The sequence below is a fragment of the Mustela putorius genome, unplaced genomic scaffold (assembly GCF_011764305.1).
Source record: "Mustela putorius furo isolate JIRA1106 unplaced genomic scaffold, ASM1176430v1.1 tig00000695_pilon_pilon_pilon, whole genome shotgun sequence".
NCBI classification, from domain to species: domain Eukaryota; kingdom Metazoa; phylum Chordata; class Mammalia; order Carnivora; family Mustelidae; genus Mustela; species Mustela putorius.
The window spans coordinates 1,936,305-1,955,114 of NW_025421447.1; the positions used below are offsets into that span (position 1 = coordinate 1,936,305).

Consider the following 18,810-nt stretch of genomic DNA (forward strand, 5'->3'; position numbering starts at 1 on the left):
TCCAGGACACTAAGATCATGACCTGAGCCACCCAAGCATCCCAAACACCTTTATTTTTAATAAAACTTATTCAATTGTAAGTTGACATAAGTTTTTTAAAAGATTTTATTTATTTGAGACAGAATGCACAAGCATGGGGGAGGGGCAAAGGCTGAGGGAGAAACAGACTCTTGGCTGAGCAGGGAGTCCAAGCTGGGGCTCCATCCCAGAACCCTGAGAGTTTGACCTGAGCTGAAGGCAGCTGCTTAAGCAACTGAGCCACTCCCGCCCCATGACAAAATTTAAATTTCAATAATAGCAGTATTTAAGGATTGGCTAGCCAAATTCTGAATTTTTAAAAATTTGAGAGAGAAAGAAAGTGAGACAGCATAAGCTGGGGAGAGGAGCAGAGGGAGAGGAAGAAGCAGGCTCTCCACTGAGCAGGGAGCCCCACGCTGGGTTCCATCAGAGGATCCTAGGAGGAGGATCCCCCCCCAAGGCCGACACCCAACCCACTCAACCGCCCAGGTACCCCCAAATTCTGAATTTTTAAGTCTGCTGCTAGGAGCTTATAGGAGCCGGCTCCAGCACATCACCAGCCTGGGACAGTTCCTCTCCTTTCCTTTCCTTTCCTTTCCCTCTTCCTTCCTTGTCTTTTCTTTTCTTTTCCTTTTTTAAGATTTTATTTATTTGACACAGAGAGAGAGACACAAGGAGGCGGAGAGGCAGGCAGAGAGAGAAGGGGAAGCAGGCTCCCCGCCGAGCAGAGAGCTCCATGTGGGGCTGGATCCCAGGACCCTGAGATCAAGACCTGAGCCAAAGGCAGAGGCTTAACCCACAGAGCCACCCAGGCGCCCCTCTTTTTTTTTTTTTTTTCTTAAATCTAAGATTTTATTTATTTGAGGAAGAGAGCGAGTGAGCACAAGAGAGCACAAGCAGGCCAGAGGGCACCTTGAGCAGGGAACCCCAGGGGCAGGGCTGGATGCCAGGCCCCTCCCGACCTCCACGGCAGTAAGACTCTTAAAGGACTGAGTCACCCAGGGGCCCCTGGGGCAGTTTCCTGAGGGACGTACGAGGTGACTTTTGGTAACTTCAGGTGACTTCTAACTTCGTGACTCCCACTTAAGAGAACACCCTTTTGTGCACCTTTAGTATTCTCCACAAACAGATGAAGAAACAGAGGCCAGGCGTGGAGAGGAGTTTGAGCTCAGGCCTGTCTCCAAGGCTACAGATGAACACGTCCTTCAAGAGTTCTTAAGAGTTCTTTCTTTTTGAAAAAAGCAAGACTTAGAACTTTTAGCTCTGCTCGGGGCTTTAAGGGGGCGGGAGACCCGGGGCAGCGGAAGAGGCTGAAAAGGAGCATTTTACGAGTATAAATGCACTCAGTAGTTGGAAGGCTCTCTATAAATCAATACCAGTCTGATCCCAGGGAACGTCTGTGGCCTACAAGGACCTCACCGCTACGGTTCCGCGTGTGCGCTCCCAGCAGCCGAGGGCCCTTCTGTCTTCCGCCCGACGGACTTCCCCGTAACACGCCCAGAGATCCCAGCGCCGGGCGGGAGGGGTGGGACCGGGCTTGGGGACGAAGGCCGACTGGAGCTGCCGGGCTGTGGGCTGATCCTCCTGCCCTCCCCGCTTCCGGGGCCTCGCTCCCCTTGCCCTCCAGCCGGGTGGTTTAACAGTAGTCTGCCCGGACCTGGCGAGGGCCAAAGTTTGACGACACCAAAGGCCACCGCCCCGCCCGCCTCAAGCCGCGCCCCCTTGGTCACGTGTTCCCTCGGAGAATGGGCAGAGCCGGTGAGCGCGAGACTGCCAGGCCGTTTGTGTCGGAACCCTGCGCCCTCTCCGAGCGATGCTGCGGAGCTGCGTCTCCCTACTGCGGACGCCGGGAGTCCTCTGCGTCCCGCTGGGAGGCGCGTCCCCGCTGGCGAGGGACTCGTGGCCTCTCGTGAGTCCGGGGGCGGGGCGTCGGGAGCGGGCGGCCGCGCCAGGACAGCCTGTGTCTGCGGGGAGCGGGTGAGGACGGCCGCGCTGACCTGTTGATCCGCTCACCGCGGGGTAAAAGCTAATGTCAGTGCCAGACGTTGTTGTTAGCGGGGTCGCTTTCAGCCCTGAGAGCCAAAGGCGGAGAGGGACAGGAAGGGGACACCGGCGTGAGGCAGCCTCCGGGATGTTGGACTCCGGTCTGCAGGTCGGGGAGGATGGCTACGGCTGAGACCGGTAAAGAAGCGGTCGTGGGGGCGCCTGGGTGGCTCAGTGGGTTAAAGCCTCTGTATTCGGCTCAGATCATGATCTTAGGGTCATGGGATGGAGCCCCGCGTCAGGGTCTTTGCTCAGTGGGGAGCCTGTTTCCCCCACCCCACCCCCCTGCCTGCCTCCTTGTGATCTCTGTCAAATAAATAAATAATCTTTAAAAAAAAAAAAAAAAAAAGGCGGTCTGGTTTGGGCAAGGTCAGACAGGGGCCGGTAGTGACGGTGGGGTCTGACCTAGGCAGTACTGCTCCTGACCATTACAGTCTGTGCTCGCCAGAAGAGCGGTGTCCCTTCGAGAGTTCATCCTGATCATCTCTGCCCAGCGGATAATTGTCCCATAAGCCACTTTCTCAACTTCAAAGGCTGTTGTAAGAGGAAAATGAGGCAACGCTTAATGCACTGCCTGTACTAAATAATGCTTGTTCTTACTTCCCTATGTTTCGCTTCACTGAAGTATTATTACTATTTTTTAAAGATTTTATTTATTCATCTGACAGACAGGGAGAGATCACAAGTAGGCAGAGAGGCAGGCAGAGGGAGAGGGGGAAGCAGGCTCCCTGCTGAGCAGAGAGCCTGATGCAGGGCTCAATCCCAGGGTGCCAGTGAAAGACCCGCGGATCCCCTTACCCAAGAATCCAACACTGCCACTGGATGCAGTAACGACGGGGGGGGTGGGGGGGTCTTTCACCAGGACCATGACCTGAGCCAAAGGCAGAGGCCCAACCCACTGAGCCACCCAGGCACCCCAGTATTCAATTATTACTAATCGAACCCCAACAACATGTAAGACATTGGTCTTCATGATACAAAGATCAGTAAGAAAACCGTTTCTCTCAAGGAGCTCACAGTCTAGTTTGGGAGAAAAGGGTGAATGGCTGTATGTTACAATGAAGTACTAAGAGAACATGGAACAGTTCTGTACTGAGCAAGAACTGCAAGCTGTCACACTTTTCTTTTAAAGAATAATGTGTGCAGACTGGTTATTAATCCTATACCGTCTTTCACCTGGGAAAGAAAATAGCCTGTGCTGCGCTTACCTCAAAGATAAATTTATTACTTTAATTACATGTTGGTGCCTTGTAATCTGTGTTGAGAATATTTAACAATAGTATTTAGAGGCTTTGTAAGTCTTTTTTTTTTTCCTGTTAAGTAATTTAATCTTAAAAGGAAACACATTAAAAAGAAGTCATAACTTCAGTTAACAAGTCCCCCTTAAAAAACATATAACCAAAGACGTTTCCCCTACAGAGAGCTACAAAAGGTAATGATTATCCCTAACATTTATCCCTCACGTACACAGTCTGTGCTGGGAATTTGCCTGTGCCTTTACATCAAGTATCTCTTGAGTCCTACCCTGTTGAACTGAAACTTTTTTTTTTATTTCTCACAACATCACAGTGTTCATCTGAGGTCCTACACTTTACATGCCTCTAAAATTAACAGATTACTCCTCCTCTTCCCCCTCCTAACAACACACAGAGACTAACAAAAATCTTTCTTTCCACCCCATCTGCAAAGCTGCAATTCTGGAATCATCCAAGGCGCTCCTACTTCTTTTTCCCCATGATCAGTCTCTCTCCACATCCTTTGGTCCCAGTATCTTAAAAGTCTCTTAGTCTTTTTTTCCCCTTCATTTCTCTCTACCTAGTTTGGCTTCCAACCATATCTCATTTAGATCTTTGCAACAGTTTTAACAGCTTTCCCTGCCATTTTTCTCACCTAGCAATTCATCTTTTACACCAGAGTGGTTTCTAAAACCTAAGTTCATGTTATTGCTTTGCTTAAAGCTCCCCATAGTGGAAAAAAGTACTTTATCATTCAAATACCACCTTCGTGGTGTTTTAAAGACTACGTTTCTTTAATGAACTTCATCCTAAGAAATAACGTTTGTGAGATCGTCAAATATGACATGTTGTTTATGTCCTTTGATAATAGGCATTCTAAAAATACATTTGTTGTAGTCCTTGTGCTACCTAAAATCAGCTTTCATTTTGAGGTTTGGAAACATTGACCTAGCTGATGAAATCTAAGCCCTGTGTTAAGGCCACAGAGGCTCGGTGGTGAGTGTTCCCCTTCTGCTTTGCCATCCACATCTGGCTGCACATCTGGCTGCTCTTCTCATTGCACCTTACATCCTGAGGACTGAAATCCTGGCAGTTCCCCAAGGTGTCAAACAGTTGTGTCATCTCTCTGTGCCTTTGCTTGGTATAGCTCTCCCATTCTGTCCTTAGTGCACTTCTACTTTAGAAACCACTCCATCAGTCCTCATCCCTGTCACTCCTGGGTCTATATGTACTCCTGTTACAGTATTTTCCACACCTGAAGCTGCCACCACTTGAGGGCAGGGCCCAAGTCCTCTTTTCCCTCTCTGCCTCCACCAGTTCCCAGCACCAAAGCAGGCATATTAGCAGATTTTAAAAAGTTCACTGCATGTAGTTGAATCCCACCCTTCAAAGTTAAAATCCGGTAGGGCAGCCCACAGCCAAGGGGTCGTTCTAGTTCCTAAAAGTCTTCAATTATCTCTCATCCTGGTACATAAAAAGACAGTAGAACTGATCCATCCTAGAGTTGCCTGTTTAAGATTTTATTTATTTATTTGACAGACAGTGAGAGAGCACAGATAGGCAGGGTAAGTGGGAGAGGGAGAAGCAGTCTCTGCACCCAGCAGGGAACTGGATGTGGGGGCTTGGTCTGGACCTAAGCCAAAAGGCAGATATCTAAGGACTGAGCCACCCTAGCTCTGGTAGAGTCGCCTGTTGAGACCTGTAGATGAGCCAGATCCTACAGTCTTTTCTACCTCTCAGCTGACATGTATTGCTCAGTGCATATTTATCTGTGACTGCTTAGATCAGTTTATTTCCAGAATTCATGTTCTTTAAAAGCCATGTGATTGAGACTGGATTCTAAGGAAATAATCCAAAGCAGAGAAAAAGCTATATTCAAAAATTTCCAGTGACCATTCTTACTTAAAGCTGCAAAAGATTAGAAATGCTTTAAATGCCTAACTTAAATGGTTAAGTAAATTATAGTACATGGGTCTAAAGGACTATTTTTCTGATGTTGAAAATGGTGATAATTGAGATTAAGGACGTGAAAAAGTGGGTACTACATAATTTTAAGTGGTGAGGCAGAAAGGAAAAATAAATTTCTTACTGAAATTATGAGTATATCAAGAAAGGTTACATTTGGGGCGCCTGGGTGGCTCAGTGGGTTAAAGCTTCTGCCTTCAGCTCAGGTGATGATCCCAGGGTGGTGAGATTGAGCCTCACAACTGGCTCTCTGCTCAGTAGGGAGCCTGCTTCCTCCTCTCTCCCTCTCTGCCTGCCTCTCTGCCTACTTGTAATCTCTGTCAAATAAATAAATAAAATCTTTCAAAAAAAAAAAAAAGTTCCATTGAAGGGCACCTGCGTGACTCAGTTGGTTAAACATCCAACTCTTAATTTCTGCTCAGGTCAGGATCTCAGGATCCTGAGATTGAGCCCTGTGTGAGACTCCATGCTCAGTTCAGTGGATAGTCAGCTTGAGATTCTTCTCCTTTCCTCCCTATCTGCTCCTCCCCCACCTTCAAGCACCCCTGCTCTCTCATAAATAAATAAATACAAGAAAGATCACATTTAAGAAAAGTTGGTAGAAAGACATAAACATTTATTATTGTCTTTTTTTTTAAGATTTTGATAGTGAGAGACACAAAACAAAAGGGGGGGGCGATGTTGGAGAGGGAGAAGTAGGCTTTCTTCAGAGCAGGATGCCCAATCCCAAGACTCAGGGACTATGACCCCAGCCGAAAGCAGATGCCCCAACATCTATCATTGTCTTGAGATGGAGAAATAATGGTGGATTTTAAAAATTGTTTTATTTTGGGGGCTCCTGGGTGGCTGCCTTTGGCTCAGGTCATGATCCTTAGGTCCTGGGATCAAGCCCCCACATTGGACTCTCTGCTTGATGAGCAGCTTGCTTCTCCTACAGCTTGTGCTCTCCCATACAGGGGCTCGTTCGCTCTCTAAAACTGCTTTATTTTTGAGAGAGAATGTGCATGTCCATGAGCATGAGTGGGGGGAAGGGCAGAGGGAGAACCAGGCTCCCTGGAGCCTGATTCAGGTCCAATCCTGGGATCCTGGGATCATGAGGAGCCAAGGGCAGACACTTAACTGACCGAGCCACCCGTGCACCTATAAATTGCTCGCTCTTTTCTTTACCAGATTTTCTGAACTAGGTTCTAAAGAGATGAGCAAATTCAAAGCCATAGGAAAAAAACAGGTACAGATCCTGGCTAGGGGTGGAGTTGTCTTAACCCTACTCATGTTACCCTCATGAAATTGTTACTTCCTTTTCCTCAGCCAAGGAGTTTTTAATTCTGTAGGGTTTTTGAGACAGGCTGCCTGTATTCTCAACCATCGGGCCAGGTTCAGAGCCAGCTAGATAAGAGCCAGTGGAGGTGTCATGTATCAAGTGTCAGTGGAAGGCTAGTTTGCTTGTTCTTCCATCATGGCTCAGCCTTACTGTTTTGGTTTCAGGTGTGGTCCAAGTGTTATAGATACATTGAATCTAAACTGAAAAGGGTGACTGGAAGTGGAATGCCATAGACTTGATAGCTTCTGTGATCTTAAACATTCCAAGATTTCTGCTGAAGCCAAAAAAAAAAAAAAAAAACCCAAAATAAAAAGTTTTCCTTTCCAGTGCCTATGGCCATTTGCTTTGTCCTGCTCCTTAATAAGTCACCTTTTCTCCCCCTCTAGGGCCTGGGACCTCTGCACCATTCCACTTGCTGCCTTTGCACAGGAGTGGTAGCGTGGCCCAGTGCTGCAGAGAAATAGCATGGGTGGAAGCCATGGTTACTCTGACAGCAAGCACCTGTCTGCCCAACCTCCGCCCCCTCTTTTTGTTCTGTTTCTTGGTAATTGCCTCTGTCACTCACTGTGTTGCATAGGTCAGAAACCTGGAGCTCATATTGTCTTTTTACTCTTCCCTTACTCATTATCTTCTTAATGCAGTCATAATTTTTCACTTGGGTAAGTTATCTCCCAAAGCCTTGACACAGGAGTCCCCAGATCCAGTCTTGGTCCCTCCCATTATCTTTCATATGATGGCCAGATGAGTTCTTGTTATTTCCCTGTGAAAATCCCTCTGGGAACAACTATGGTTCCAGACCAGTTCAGGCCAACTAGCATAGTATGGAAGTTTCTCACAGCCGTGCCCTTGTCTGTATTTCTGCAGCCATCTGCTCTTCCCCTTGCACTGAAACAAAGCCAAACTTCTTTAGGCCTTAGTTTCATCATCCGTAAAATGGGGATGATAAATTAGTTCCTACTTCATGAGTATTTGGTAAGTGTGGTGGTTCTGAGGCCCCATAAAACTGTGTTATACCTCCTTGCTTTTGCGTATAGTTTCCCCTTGCCTACAGTACCCTTTCTAGCTAGCTAATTTCTGCTGTCTAATTGATGTGGTGAACAAAGGTAGAAGAAAAATTATTAAGTTTCCTTACTATACCCCATTAACAAGTTCTTCAAACAGGCGGAGTGAACATTTCTTCTAGGAACTCATTTGCCTTTATGTTAATACTTTGCTAAGAGCAAAAGGCAATCTTAATCTAAGCCCAACCCCCAGGATCCTGTAAGGTCTCCTTAAACACAAAAATTCCCTTGGAAACTTCCATTATCTCTACTCCCCACCCTAAGGTACATGTTAGCAATCATCCTCTAAGCTTACTGCCCACTGATCTACACCTGAAGGGTCTCAGGACTCGGGTTTTATTTGACAGTAATAAATGACCCCTTCCCAACAACAGTCAGCCCCCTCATGGTCCTGGAAACTTTGCTTCCAAAATTCCTTACAATTTATGGTATATCCCTAACCCCTCCCAACTTGAAGGCTTATAATCAGTCACCATCACAATCCCAGTGCAGCTCTTTCTACCCATGGGTCCCGTCCTCGTGCTTTAATAAAACCACCTTTTTGCACCAGAGACAGCTCAAGAATTCTTTCTTGACCATTGACTTCGAAGCCTAACATCTTCCCTACATCAAAATCAAGATTTAGGTCAAAAAATTCCTTCCTGAACCACCACCACTGCCCCCCTCCTGCCCTCCACAACAACATCTGAGCTAAATACCTCTCCCTGTGCTCTGGGTCCTGCGTACCCCATTAATAACTCTTTTACATTCATCTGTTTACTTCCAGTTCCTGGTTTACCTTGTGCTTAAGGTGTTTTGTTTTGTTTAAAAAGAAAGGGAATCCACAGACCTGAGCTAAATGCTGCGCTGTTCCAAGCTAGTTGGGTGACACTGAGCAAATCTCAATCTCTCCTTTCAAGGAGGTTGGTCTGGCTGATTTTTAAAATTTGCTTCTACTCTGAAATGACCACCTTCTGGAAAGAGGAGAGGCAGAAGCAGCAAGATAGTCTCAGGAAAAAAGAAAAATATGTTACAAGATAGGGTTCCCTTCCCATTCTTTTTCTCTTCTCTTTCTTCTAGAGGTCATATTCATCAGAGGTTGCTCACAGGGACCATTCTCTCCCCAACCCCAGCTGGAGCAAGGACATGAGACTCATTTTTGACCAGTTCATGAAGAAGAGTGAAGATGGCTCTTGGAAACGTTTGCCTTCATATAAATTTATATCTTCTAAAAGGCTTGAAGAGGTCAAAATCTTTTTTCCTGGTAGGAACAACCACTCTCTCATAAAGAATATTTAAATGTTAAATACAAAACAGGAAATACTGAGGCACTGGATACTGATGTGGAAATGTTGGGGTCTAGAGCCACGGCCAGGAAACAATTCTTGAGGTGTCTTTGGTGCAAAGTGGTGGTTTTATTAAAGCACTGGGACAGGCCTGTGGGTGGAAGGAGCTGTGGCTGCTGTTGGCTCTTGCTCCTTGCTGCTCCGGGCTAATGAGGAGCAAGTGATTTTATACCTTCTGGTTGGGAGAAGTAAAGATAGGGGAAGTTCCAAATGGACTTTCATAAAGAGGAATGTTAACAATCTGGTTATAAGATTTAATTTTACCTACATTCCTCTGCCTTTGTTCCCCATATCATTAACATTTTGCATTAAAGTATAATTGATAATTGATGAACTACTATTGCTAATAGTATTTTTTTTTTTAAGATTATTTGACAGAGATTACAAATAGGCAGAGAGGCAGGCAGAAAGAGAGAGGGGGAAGCAGGCTCCCCGCTGAGTAGAGAGCACAATGTGGAGCTTGATCCCAGGACCCTAAGATCATGACCTGAGCAGAAGGCAGAGGCTTAACCCACTGAGCCACCCAGGTGCCCCATAACAGTATCCTTAACCATAGGTTACATTGGGGTTAACTCTTTGGATTGTGCTTTCTATGGGTTTTGGCTAATGTATGATGCCTGGTATCTATCAGAGTACCATACAGAATGTTTCCATTGTCCTCAAAACCCCCCTCTGTTCACCCTCCCCACCATCCCTCTGAACTGTGGGCAATGACTGATCCTTTGACTGTGTCCATAGTTTTGCCTTATCCAGAATGCCATATAATTAGGATCATATAGTATGTGGTTTCTTCAAATTGTTTTCTTTCCCTTAATAATCATTTATTCAGGTGCATTTATTTTTTCTATAGCACTTAACCACTGTTTGACAGACTGTTTTTGTCTCATACCAGGGTGTGAGCTCCAGGAGGGCAGGGATTTGTTTTTTCAAGATTGATTTATTTGAGAGAGAGTGTGCACATGTGGGGAGAGGGGCAGCGGGAAAGGGAGTCCTAAGTGGACTCTCTGCTGTCTCAGAGCTCTACAGGGGCTCGGTGTCATGGTCTCGGGACCCTGAGATCACAACCTATTGTGCCACCCAGTTGCCCTGAGGACAGAGATTTTGGTTTTATTCTCTCTGGGATCTCCAGTACTTAGAACAGTACCAACTACCTAGTAAGTGCCTTACAAATATTTGTGGGAAGAAAGGAAAGAGAAAACAAACCCAGAAGACCTGTTGAAGGTGCTCTACCTAAAAGTTAAAATTATTTACCTAAAATCTCTGCCCTCATTGAGCTAACACCATAGAGGGAGAGACAGACCATTAAAGAAAGAAAATACAGAGTATATCAAATGGTGATGAGTGCTATACAAAAAATAAATATGCACCTTAATTTTTAAAAAAAGAGTTTTTTAAACTGACCTAACAATGTTATGGTAGTTCTTTGTATACTACATAGGATTCAACAGTTCTGTACGTTACTCAGTGCTCATCACTATAAGGGTAGCTGCCCTCTGTTACTGCACATTGCCATCACAGCAGTATTGACTGCAGTCCCTATTCAGTTCTTATCATCTCCCAAAGAGAACTTTTTAGTTCCTAAAATGTGGTGCCAGATCTCTGGTATAGGAATTGGGAGGCCCATTGCTTTATTTAAAAAAAAAAAATTTTCTTTTTTTTTTTTTAATGAAGTTGAACAGGTTTACCTCAGGTGTACATGGAAGATACCTAGGGAAACGTGAGTAATTCCCCGGGTGGCCTTAGTCACCAGTTTAAATACCATCTTCGGCTCAGTACTGAAGCAGGGCATGGGAGAAGGGGAGAAGTTGTGGGAAGTAACCAGCAAAAAGCACAGTAAACAGGATAAGGTTGGTTAGGCAGAATTAACTTGGTGCTTTCTCCATAGATAAGATTCTCTTCAATGTAGAGCCCTCTTCTATTTGGAAAGGGCATGGGGCAGGGTGGGGGGGCACCATTACAAATGGAGATTTCCTTTAGAAATGTAAATTTTCCACTCAAAAGGTTAACTTCTCTGTTTTTGGAGGTTCCCCTGTGTCTGCTGTTCCTCAGAATAAGCTTGAGGCCAAAGAGCCATACTTTGGGTTGGCGCGTTCTGCTATCCTTCATTCCCCTCTTTGAAGCTTCCCAAGAAGTTTCATGTCTTTGAACCACTCTGTTAGTCCTGAAAATATGTTAGTTCAGTTAAACAGTTGTGTCTCATTTCAGGAGGTGGTATTGCAGGGGGCGTTCTGCATAACGTGAACAATCAATCACCTATTTAATGAGGCATTTTTTTATGGAAATAAAACTAAATCAAAGGTTAATCGTTGGAACAAACTATAAACTCTGTTTTTGAGTCCAGAGGATAGTTAAGAAGATTTTTAGATACTGGGCTCAAAAGCATCTCAGATGGGAGTGAGGGCCCAGCCAAAAAAACAAAATTCAGCTGAGCAGATTTGAAGATCTAATTGGGTTTATTAAACGATTCATGAATCGGGCAGCACCCCATTTGGTAAGCGGAGAGGGGCTCCCAGGAGTTACACAGAATAGAAGGTTTTTATAAGAAGGAGGGTGGGGCAAGGAGTTAATAGCAGAAGAAAAGGATTGCCTGCAAGCTTACTATCACCTGGAGGAAAGGGTACTGGGTCTTATCATGCAGATGACCTCATTTGCTTTTGGGGGTGGAGAGGGCCTAGGTAACATTACCTCATTGGTGATGACAGGATGATGCCTGACTCAGTTAAAACCTTTCTGGGGGAGGCTGACACTGCAGGTAGATTAGATATTAAACCCCAGTTTCAGAACAGTCTGGGTGACTCAGCTGGTTAAGCGTCTGCCTTCCAGTCAGGTTATGATCCCTGGATTCTGGGATCAGGCCCTGCATCAGCCTCCCTACTCAACAGGGAGCCTGCTGCTCACTCTCCCTCTCCTGTTCCTCCCTGCTTGTGTGCACTTGCTCTCTGTCAAATAAATAAAAGTCTTAAAAAATAAATAAGCAAATGTTAGTTTGGTGACTTGGCCTAAGTGATGCTGATGTGGGAAACAAAGGCAAAAGGAAAAAGTAAGGCTAAGATTGTGACTTGTTCTACATACAGATTAATCTTAATTTGGCTATTTCTGGAAATGAGGGTGCTTATAGAGAGAAAAATTTATGTTTCAGTAACCCACCTTTGCAGATGTTACTGACAATTACAGTTGTTATAGACAATTACAGTTCTCATTGTCTTTGAATGTTTGCCGTTTGCCTAAGCTAGAAAACATGAGGTAAATTTTAGAGAAATTTCCACAATAGCTCATGTATAGACAGTTCCATGTTTGTCGGAGGTTCCTGGTGTCAAAGCAACCCCAGACGTCTCTTGAATGAAATTGCTATGATCATCACCTTGCCCTTAAAGTCCTGGTAGGAAGGATTCTTGGTATTCCCCAGCTTTCCCATAGCATTCTAGACTGTAAAATGGGTGCTGACCTGTGGACTGAGATACCAAACCTCTCCTTGCCCTGAAGAACCCACCATTTTTTTTTTTTTTTAAGATTTTATTTATTTGACAGAGATCACAAGTAGGCAGAGAGACAGGCTGGCAGGGGAGGCAGGCTTCCTGCCAAGCAGAAAGCCTGATGTAGTGTTCGATCCTGGGATCTCGGGGTCATGACTCGAGCCCAAGGCAGAGGCTTTAACCCACTGAGCCACCTGTTAGGTCCCCCAATAATGGGTCAGTGATTAAAGGAGCGAGACTGATAGAAAGCGAAGGTCAAGCAAAGCTTTATTTCGCACCAGGCATCAAGAATCAGAATGACTGGCCAGGGCCACGCCTTTTACAGAGAGAGCGACCTTTCTCTGTTTCACAGAATGGCTTTTAAGGGCAAAGGCCATGTGGTTGGGCCTGGCCATGCACAGGTGGCCAATGAGATTGTAATACACACAGGAAACTTCACAGTCATGTTAGGTCACACATAAGTGACCAATTGAATTACAATTTACCTTATAGTAGACATTTGACCTAGCCTATCACCCTCGTTAGAATTGGCATCCAAAAGGTGCCCAAAGGGCGGGGCCCATACTCCTTGGTAGCTAGGAGACAGTATGCACCCCCACTGATCAATGTCTCCACCTGGACTGACTCACCCTTGCACCTGGGCTTTGTTACCTGGGGCTGGTTTCTGGGACTTGTTTTTAATAAGTCAGTCCCCTGGGGGGAAGGGAAGCAGGGACAGTTTAAGGGTTACACAAGAGTATTATTTAACCTTAATGGAAGCCTCTGGCTAAATATAAGTAGGTCCTTACACCACCCAGGCACCCCAACCCACTATTTTTAACCCATGGAAAAACATTAGAAAAGTTTTTACAAGGCGAAATTGTCCAGTTCTATTAAAGTTGTAAGTGGAGGACACTGACAGAAGACAGTAGAAATAGAAATTTATCATGGTCTAAGTGACATTCCACGCGTGTAGTGTTTACAGCCAACTTCTCTAGGAAACGGTCCCAGTTGAACTTAATTTGTTAATGGGTACTGGTTTCAGCCAGTTCCAGAGATCACTAGACTAGAGATGTGGAGAACATCACGTTAAACCAATGAGAAGAATCCTCACACGGGAGTCTAAAGATTGGCAGCTATGCTAGCAACTTAGGTGGTTGTCCTGTGCCCCCAAAAGACAACTTTGTATAAAGACAGGAATAAAGGGAAGGCTTCAAGTTTCTGGGTCTACCATTCTGTCCAGGGTCCTACCAGCCAAAAGGCAGGCTTTCTCCTCCCCATAGAGCAGCCCCAGGATAGAGGATTGCAGCCAGAGCAATGACCTGAAAGTGTTCCAATACGACCATAGTTGTTGAAAAGCCCCTGAAATAATAGTAAAGGAAGAAAGGAGAAAGTGAGTCTGAGAAGCTCAGACTTCAGATGAAATGACTGAGATGGATCCCGGGACCCCGAGATCATGACCTGAGCCGAAGGCAGCGGCTTAACCCACTGAGCCACCCAGGCGCCCCCAGAAAGAATTCTTGATGTCTTTGGTGCAGAAAGGTGGTTTTATTAAAGCACGGGGACAGGACCCATAGGTAGAAAGAGCTGCACTGGGATTGTGATGGGTCACTGATAATATGCCTTCAAGTTGGGAGGGGTTAGGGATATACCATAAGTTGTAAGGAATTTTGGAAGCAAAGTCTAGGACCTTGAGGGGGCTGACTGTTGTTGGGAAGAGGTCATTTATTACTGTCAAAACCTCTGAATCATGAGACCCTTCAGATGTAGATCAGTGGGCAGTGTGCTTATGGATAAAGTTCTAGAAATAGGTGAGGTTCAGTGGGCTGAGGTCCAGAGCCGATGACCAAGAAGGAATTCTTGAGACATCTTTGGTGCAAAATGGTGGTTTATTAAAGCACGGGGACAGGACCCGTGGGCAGAAGGAGCTGCTGCCCTGGGTTCTGAGAGATGGCAGGTTAAGTACCTTGCGGTTGGGGAAAGGGAGGTTTCAATGGAGCTTTCATATGCTAAAGAGGACCTATGAGGTGCCAGGATATGGAGGCCTTGCGGCTTGATCAATGTTGTCTTTTGGCAAGCCATTCACTTTTCTGTTATCAAGCATCTTTGTTAGTGAGATTTGGGTATAGAAGAAATTTAACTTTATTTAGGGCTGAGGAACTGAGTTATTTGCCTCTGGAAATTGTGCTGTTGATAAGGTAACTTCTTTGTAGATCTCTATACGACATTTGTAAACCCAGGAAGACTCCTGTCTTACAGGATTGTGATTTCTGCAAGTTAACTCTTTGTTTCTCGCTTATGGCAGTCAGGGGTGCCTGAAGAATGTCACACACATTACCGAGGGGAGCGGGTGGAGAGGGGGTGCAGGGTGCCAGCTTTTTCTTTGTCCTCAGCCAGCCTCCTGCTCCCTCATCACTTAGAGGATGATTGCTAACATGTATCTTGGGGTGGGGAGTAGAGATAATGAAAGTTTCCAAGGGAATTTTTTTTAAGAATTTACTTATTTGACAGAGATCACAAGTAGGCAGAGAGAGGGGAAGGGAAGCAGGCTCACTGCCGAGCAGAGAGCCCCATGGGGGTGCTCGATCCCAGGACCCCAGGACCACGACCTGAGCCGAAGGCAGAGGCTTTAACCCACTGAGCCACCCAGGCGCCCCTTCTAAGGGAATTTTTATGTGTTAAAGTAGACTTACAGGATCTTGGGGGTGGGCTAAGATTGCCCTTAGCAAAGTATTAACATAAAGGCAGCTGAGTTCTTAGAGGAAATGTCACTCTGTCTGTTTCAAGGACTTACAGGCAGTAGGAAATTTTAATGTTTTCTTTTGCCTTTGTTTCCCACATCAGGAGCTACTTCACAAAGTAATGGTCTCTCCTCCTGGGTGAAGAAGAGTTCTGCCCCTTTGCTTCTGGTAAAGGGTTTGATAGGGTTTTTGTTTGTTTGTTTGTCTTTTTTTTTTTTGTTAGCTAACCATCTAGGGAGGAGCTTACTCTTTAACTTTGGGTGTATCTCCTATATTTTGGTGGTTGGTTTTTCTACTGTCCTACATAGAGTTTTAGCATTACCTGCAGGGAGTATGTTAGAAGGTAGAGGATGATCAGTAAACTATTCCCAAGCTAAGACGGCACTTTGAGACCAGAAGACAAAGCAGGCCACTTGATAGTTTACATAGAGTTTTATTGAGGGTAACTTACTGACAGGGATTCTGGTGGAAAACAGTCCACAGCAGCTGCATAGTTAGTTATTCACGAAATCCAGACCTTAGTCCACAGGTTATGTAGAGTGGGGAGGACACAGAAGGGCATTGTAGTGAGATCAAAAGGTTTACACACACCTCCAAAGGCTTTCATGCCCAATTAGATCTTGGGGTACCCCCTGTGCGTCATCTCTGATTCATGGGAGGCCAAAATAAACCTCCCTCTTCCCCCACCAGTTGTGGCCTTACCAGGCATTTCTAAGGTATATACATTAATCTCCTAGTGGCCCAGAACAAATGAGGTTTCTGAGCAAATGTGAACAAGATGGACGTCCAAAGATGGGGTGAGTATTGTCAGCACAACACTCTGAGGGAACAGTTTCAAAAATGTCCAACTGACATTTCTTTTATAGCCGGAGGGAGTGGGGTCTTTTGGGTCTATGACCTGCTGACTTACAACCTAAAAACCAAAATGGTTTTACTTGGGTCAACTTCCCTCCTGAGCTTCCATTCCCTCCTTCCTTCAATTATATAAAGGTCAGGTTGATGATTAGCCTAGCATCAATCACAGGTGGGTTCCTGGCCTAGGCAAGACCTTATTGCTGGTCTATGCAGTCCTTATTGCTTGAGGGGCAGTTTTGGTTCCCTAGACAGGATACTTTGCTTGGAGGGCTTTTTGCCTGCCTTAAGAGATGAGCTGGAAAGAAAACTTAAGGTCAAAATGGAGGTAGTTGAAAGCCCGCTTTGAGCAGTCTCATTCATTTTCCTTGTGTGCCGTTTGACAATCTCTGGTGATGTCATCAGGTGTGAACCCTCTGAATAGCCCAGCTGCAACAAGCAAGAACGTCATCCACGCATGGCTGTTAACAGTGATTCTAGGAAATTTCTGTCTGGTTGTCCAGTTTCAGTTTGCAGGACCTCAAGAAAAGCGGTTTTGTTCTTAGTGATTCCAAGTCAGAAAGAAGGCTGGAAGAAAATTGGAAATGTTTGTTTGGAGAGTCTTAATCAGATAAATATTTGAGAAAACCAGAAGAATTTAGGATCCAGGTCACTTTGCAGATAACAACTTCAAAGACAGTGACAGCACTGGCATCTGATATCCACAGAGGTGTGCTATTGAAACATACTTTTCTCTTCTGCAGTCATCCCATTTGTATCAGAGATGCTCGCAATAAGACTAACTTAACTTGTTTGCAAAATAAATCTGGTCTCATTAAACATGGCCTGATTATTTACATAGCTACTGAATATGCCCAAATTCCAAGATCCCCCAAAGACGACCACCAGAGTCCAGAGTCAAAGCCAAACAGCAAGGGTCATTTATTACAAATTCGAAACCAGACCTCCGCGCACTCGTTGCTGGTGACGCTAAGAGGTCCCAAGCTCGGGGTCACAACACCTTTTATATACACTATTTTTGGGGAGGCAGGGACTTAGCATACATCATAGTTTCTTGTAACAGATCACCACATACCACGGGAAAATCAAAAAGCAACTCCATGACTGGCGCGCTACAGAGCGGGAAAAGGCTGGGAACAGATTATTGGTTAGGTCAAAGGGCTGTCGTTCTTCAAACTGCTTGGTTGGCACCGCTAGGGTATGTGTCACCTCAGGATTGGCCAGGGTCTCCCTGTCAAGACGCGGGGCGCCAGATTGTTATTAACTCTTGCACCCAGAGCTGAGTGGGGGGTCCGGGAGCAGTCATTCTGTCACGTCCAATTCTGGGTGGGGGTTTCTCTGGCGCCAGATGGCTGTTACTTCTCGACCCAGAGCGCGGTGGGGGGGTCCGGGAGCGGCCACTCTGCCAGGTTCAGTTCTGGGCGGGGGATGTGTGGTTACAGAGTGTCCATAGAAAGTCGGCTGGTATTTTTCCATCTCCTCATGGGTTAGCAAGCAAAGGTACAGAAGCAGAAATAGCGGTTAGGTGTATAATGGTCATAATTTTATTCCCTAAGCATCTCACTACCACAAGAATAGTTATTGGCCACCTGGGTTTTTTGGATTTGCCTTTTTTTTTTTTAAGATTTGATTTATTTCCGTGAGAGAGAGTGTGAGTGAGCACAAGCAGGGGAAGCAGCAGAGGGAGAGAGAGAAGCAGGCTTCCTCCTGAGGAAGGAGCTTGATGCGGGCTCAATTCCAGGACCCTGGGATCATGACGGGATCATGACATGGACCAGATGCTTAACCAGCTGAGCCACTTAGGCGCTCCTTTGCTTTTCTACGGAATCTCTGATTCGACGTCTATTTTATTACTATTTTATTTGCCAGAGAGCGAGCGAGAGCACACACAAGCAGGGGGAGCAGCAGGCAGAGGGGAAAGCAGGCTCCCTTGTGGGACTTAATCCCAGGGTCCCAAGATCATGACCTGAGCCAAAGGCAGATGCTTAATGAACTAAGCCACCCAGGCATCCCTTAGATTGTACTTTTTTAATATATATATAAGATTTTACTTACTTATTTGAGAGGGGAGAAGGTCAGAGGGAGAAGCAGACTTCTCGAGGATCGGGGAGCCTGATAGGGTCTCCATCTGGGGACTCTGGGATCATACATGACCCGAGCCCAAGGCAGTGGCTTAACTAATAACTGAGCCACCCAGGTGCCTCCTCAGATTGTACTTGGAAAAGCCACTCAAGGCCAGAAGCCAAGCCAAGGACTCACTGCCCTTGCCTGCAATACATATGAATTTGAATGGATTCCTCTCTTCTCAGAGCCCCCAAAGTATTCTGAACTTCTCAGGCTTCCAGGAGGGGGCAATCTTTATTCATTGTGATGTCGGAAACCCAGTAAGCAAGATACCAGGCAGTGTTCTGAAGGGCTTTTATTGGCTCTATAAAGTCAGCCTTAGTTCTTGAGGCTGTTTGGTCATGTCTGTGTCTGTTATAAGGAACAGATTATCTGCAAATAAATACATAATACCATAAAAATAAGAATACTTAAGCATTTCCAAATTCTAATGAGATCAGGTAAGGAGGACGATAAATGTTTCAGTTCTGTCTATCTTCATCAGTTCATTTAGTCCCTTGTAATTGATTCTTGTTTTGCTTGATCCTGGTGAGGAGGGAACTGAAGCCTGGCTGAGGACACACCAAAAGGCTGACACCTTGCAACCTCCCCCACCCCCAACCCCACTCCTTGGTGAGACATATGTGACATTCTTCAGGACTCTCCCAACTATCTAACAGCTTGCTAAAAAGGG

At 45.6% G+C, this 18,810-nt stretch overlaps 1 protein-coding gene across 3 annotated transcripts in view; it reads left to right on the forward strand.

The window, feature by feature from the left end:
* Positions 1-1,747: 1,747 nt before the first annotated feature.
* THEM4 (thioesterase superfamily member 4) overlaps positions 1,748-18,810 on the forward strand; it is a 56,315-nt gene continuing 39,252 nt past the window's right edge. For all 3 annotated transcript variants that reach the window (XM_045083059.1, XM_045083058.1, XM_045083060.1), the window contains exons 1-2: positions 1,748-1,927; positions 8,703-8,886. In XM_045083059.1, coding sequence (XP_044938994.1) covers positions 1,832-1,927; positions 8,703-8,886 — 280 coding nt within the window. In that variant the 5' untranslated portion in view covers positions 1,748-1,831. The remainder of the gene's footprint in view (positions 1,928-8,702; positions 8,887-18,810) is intronic.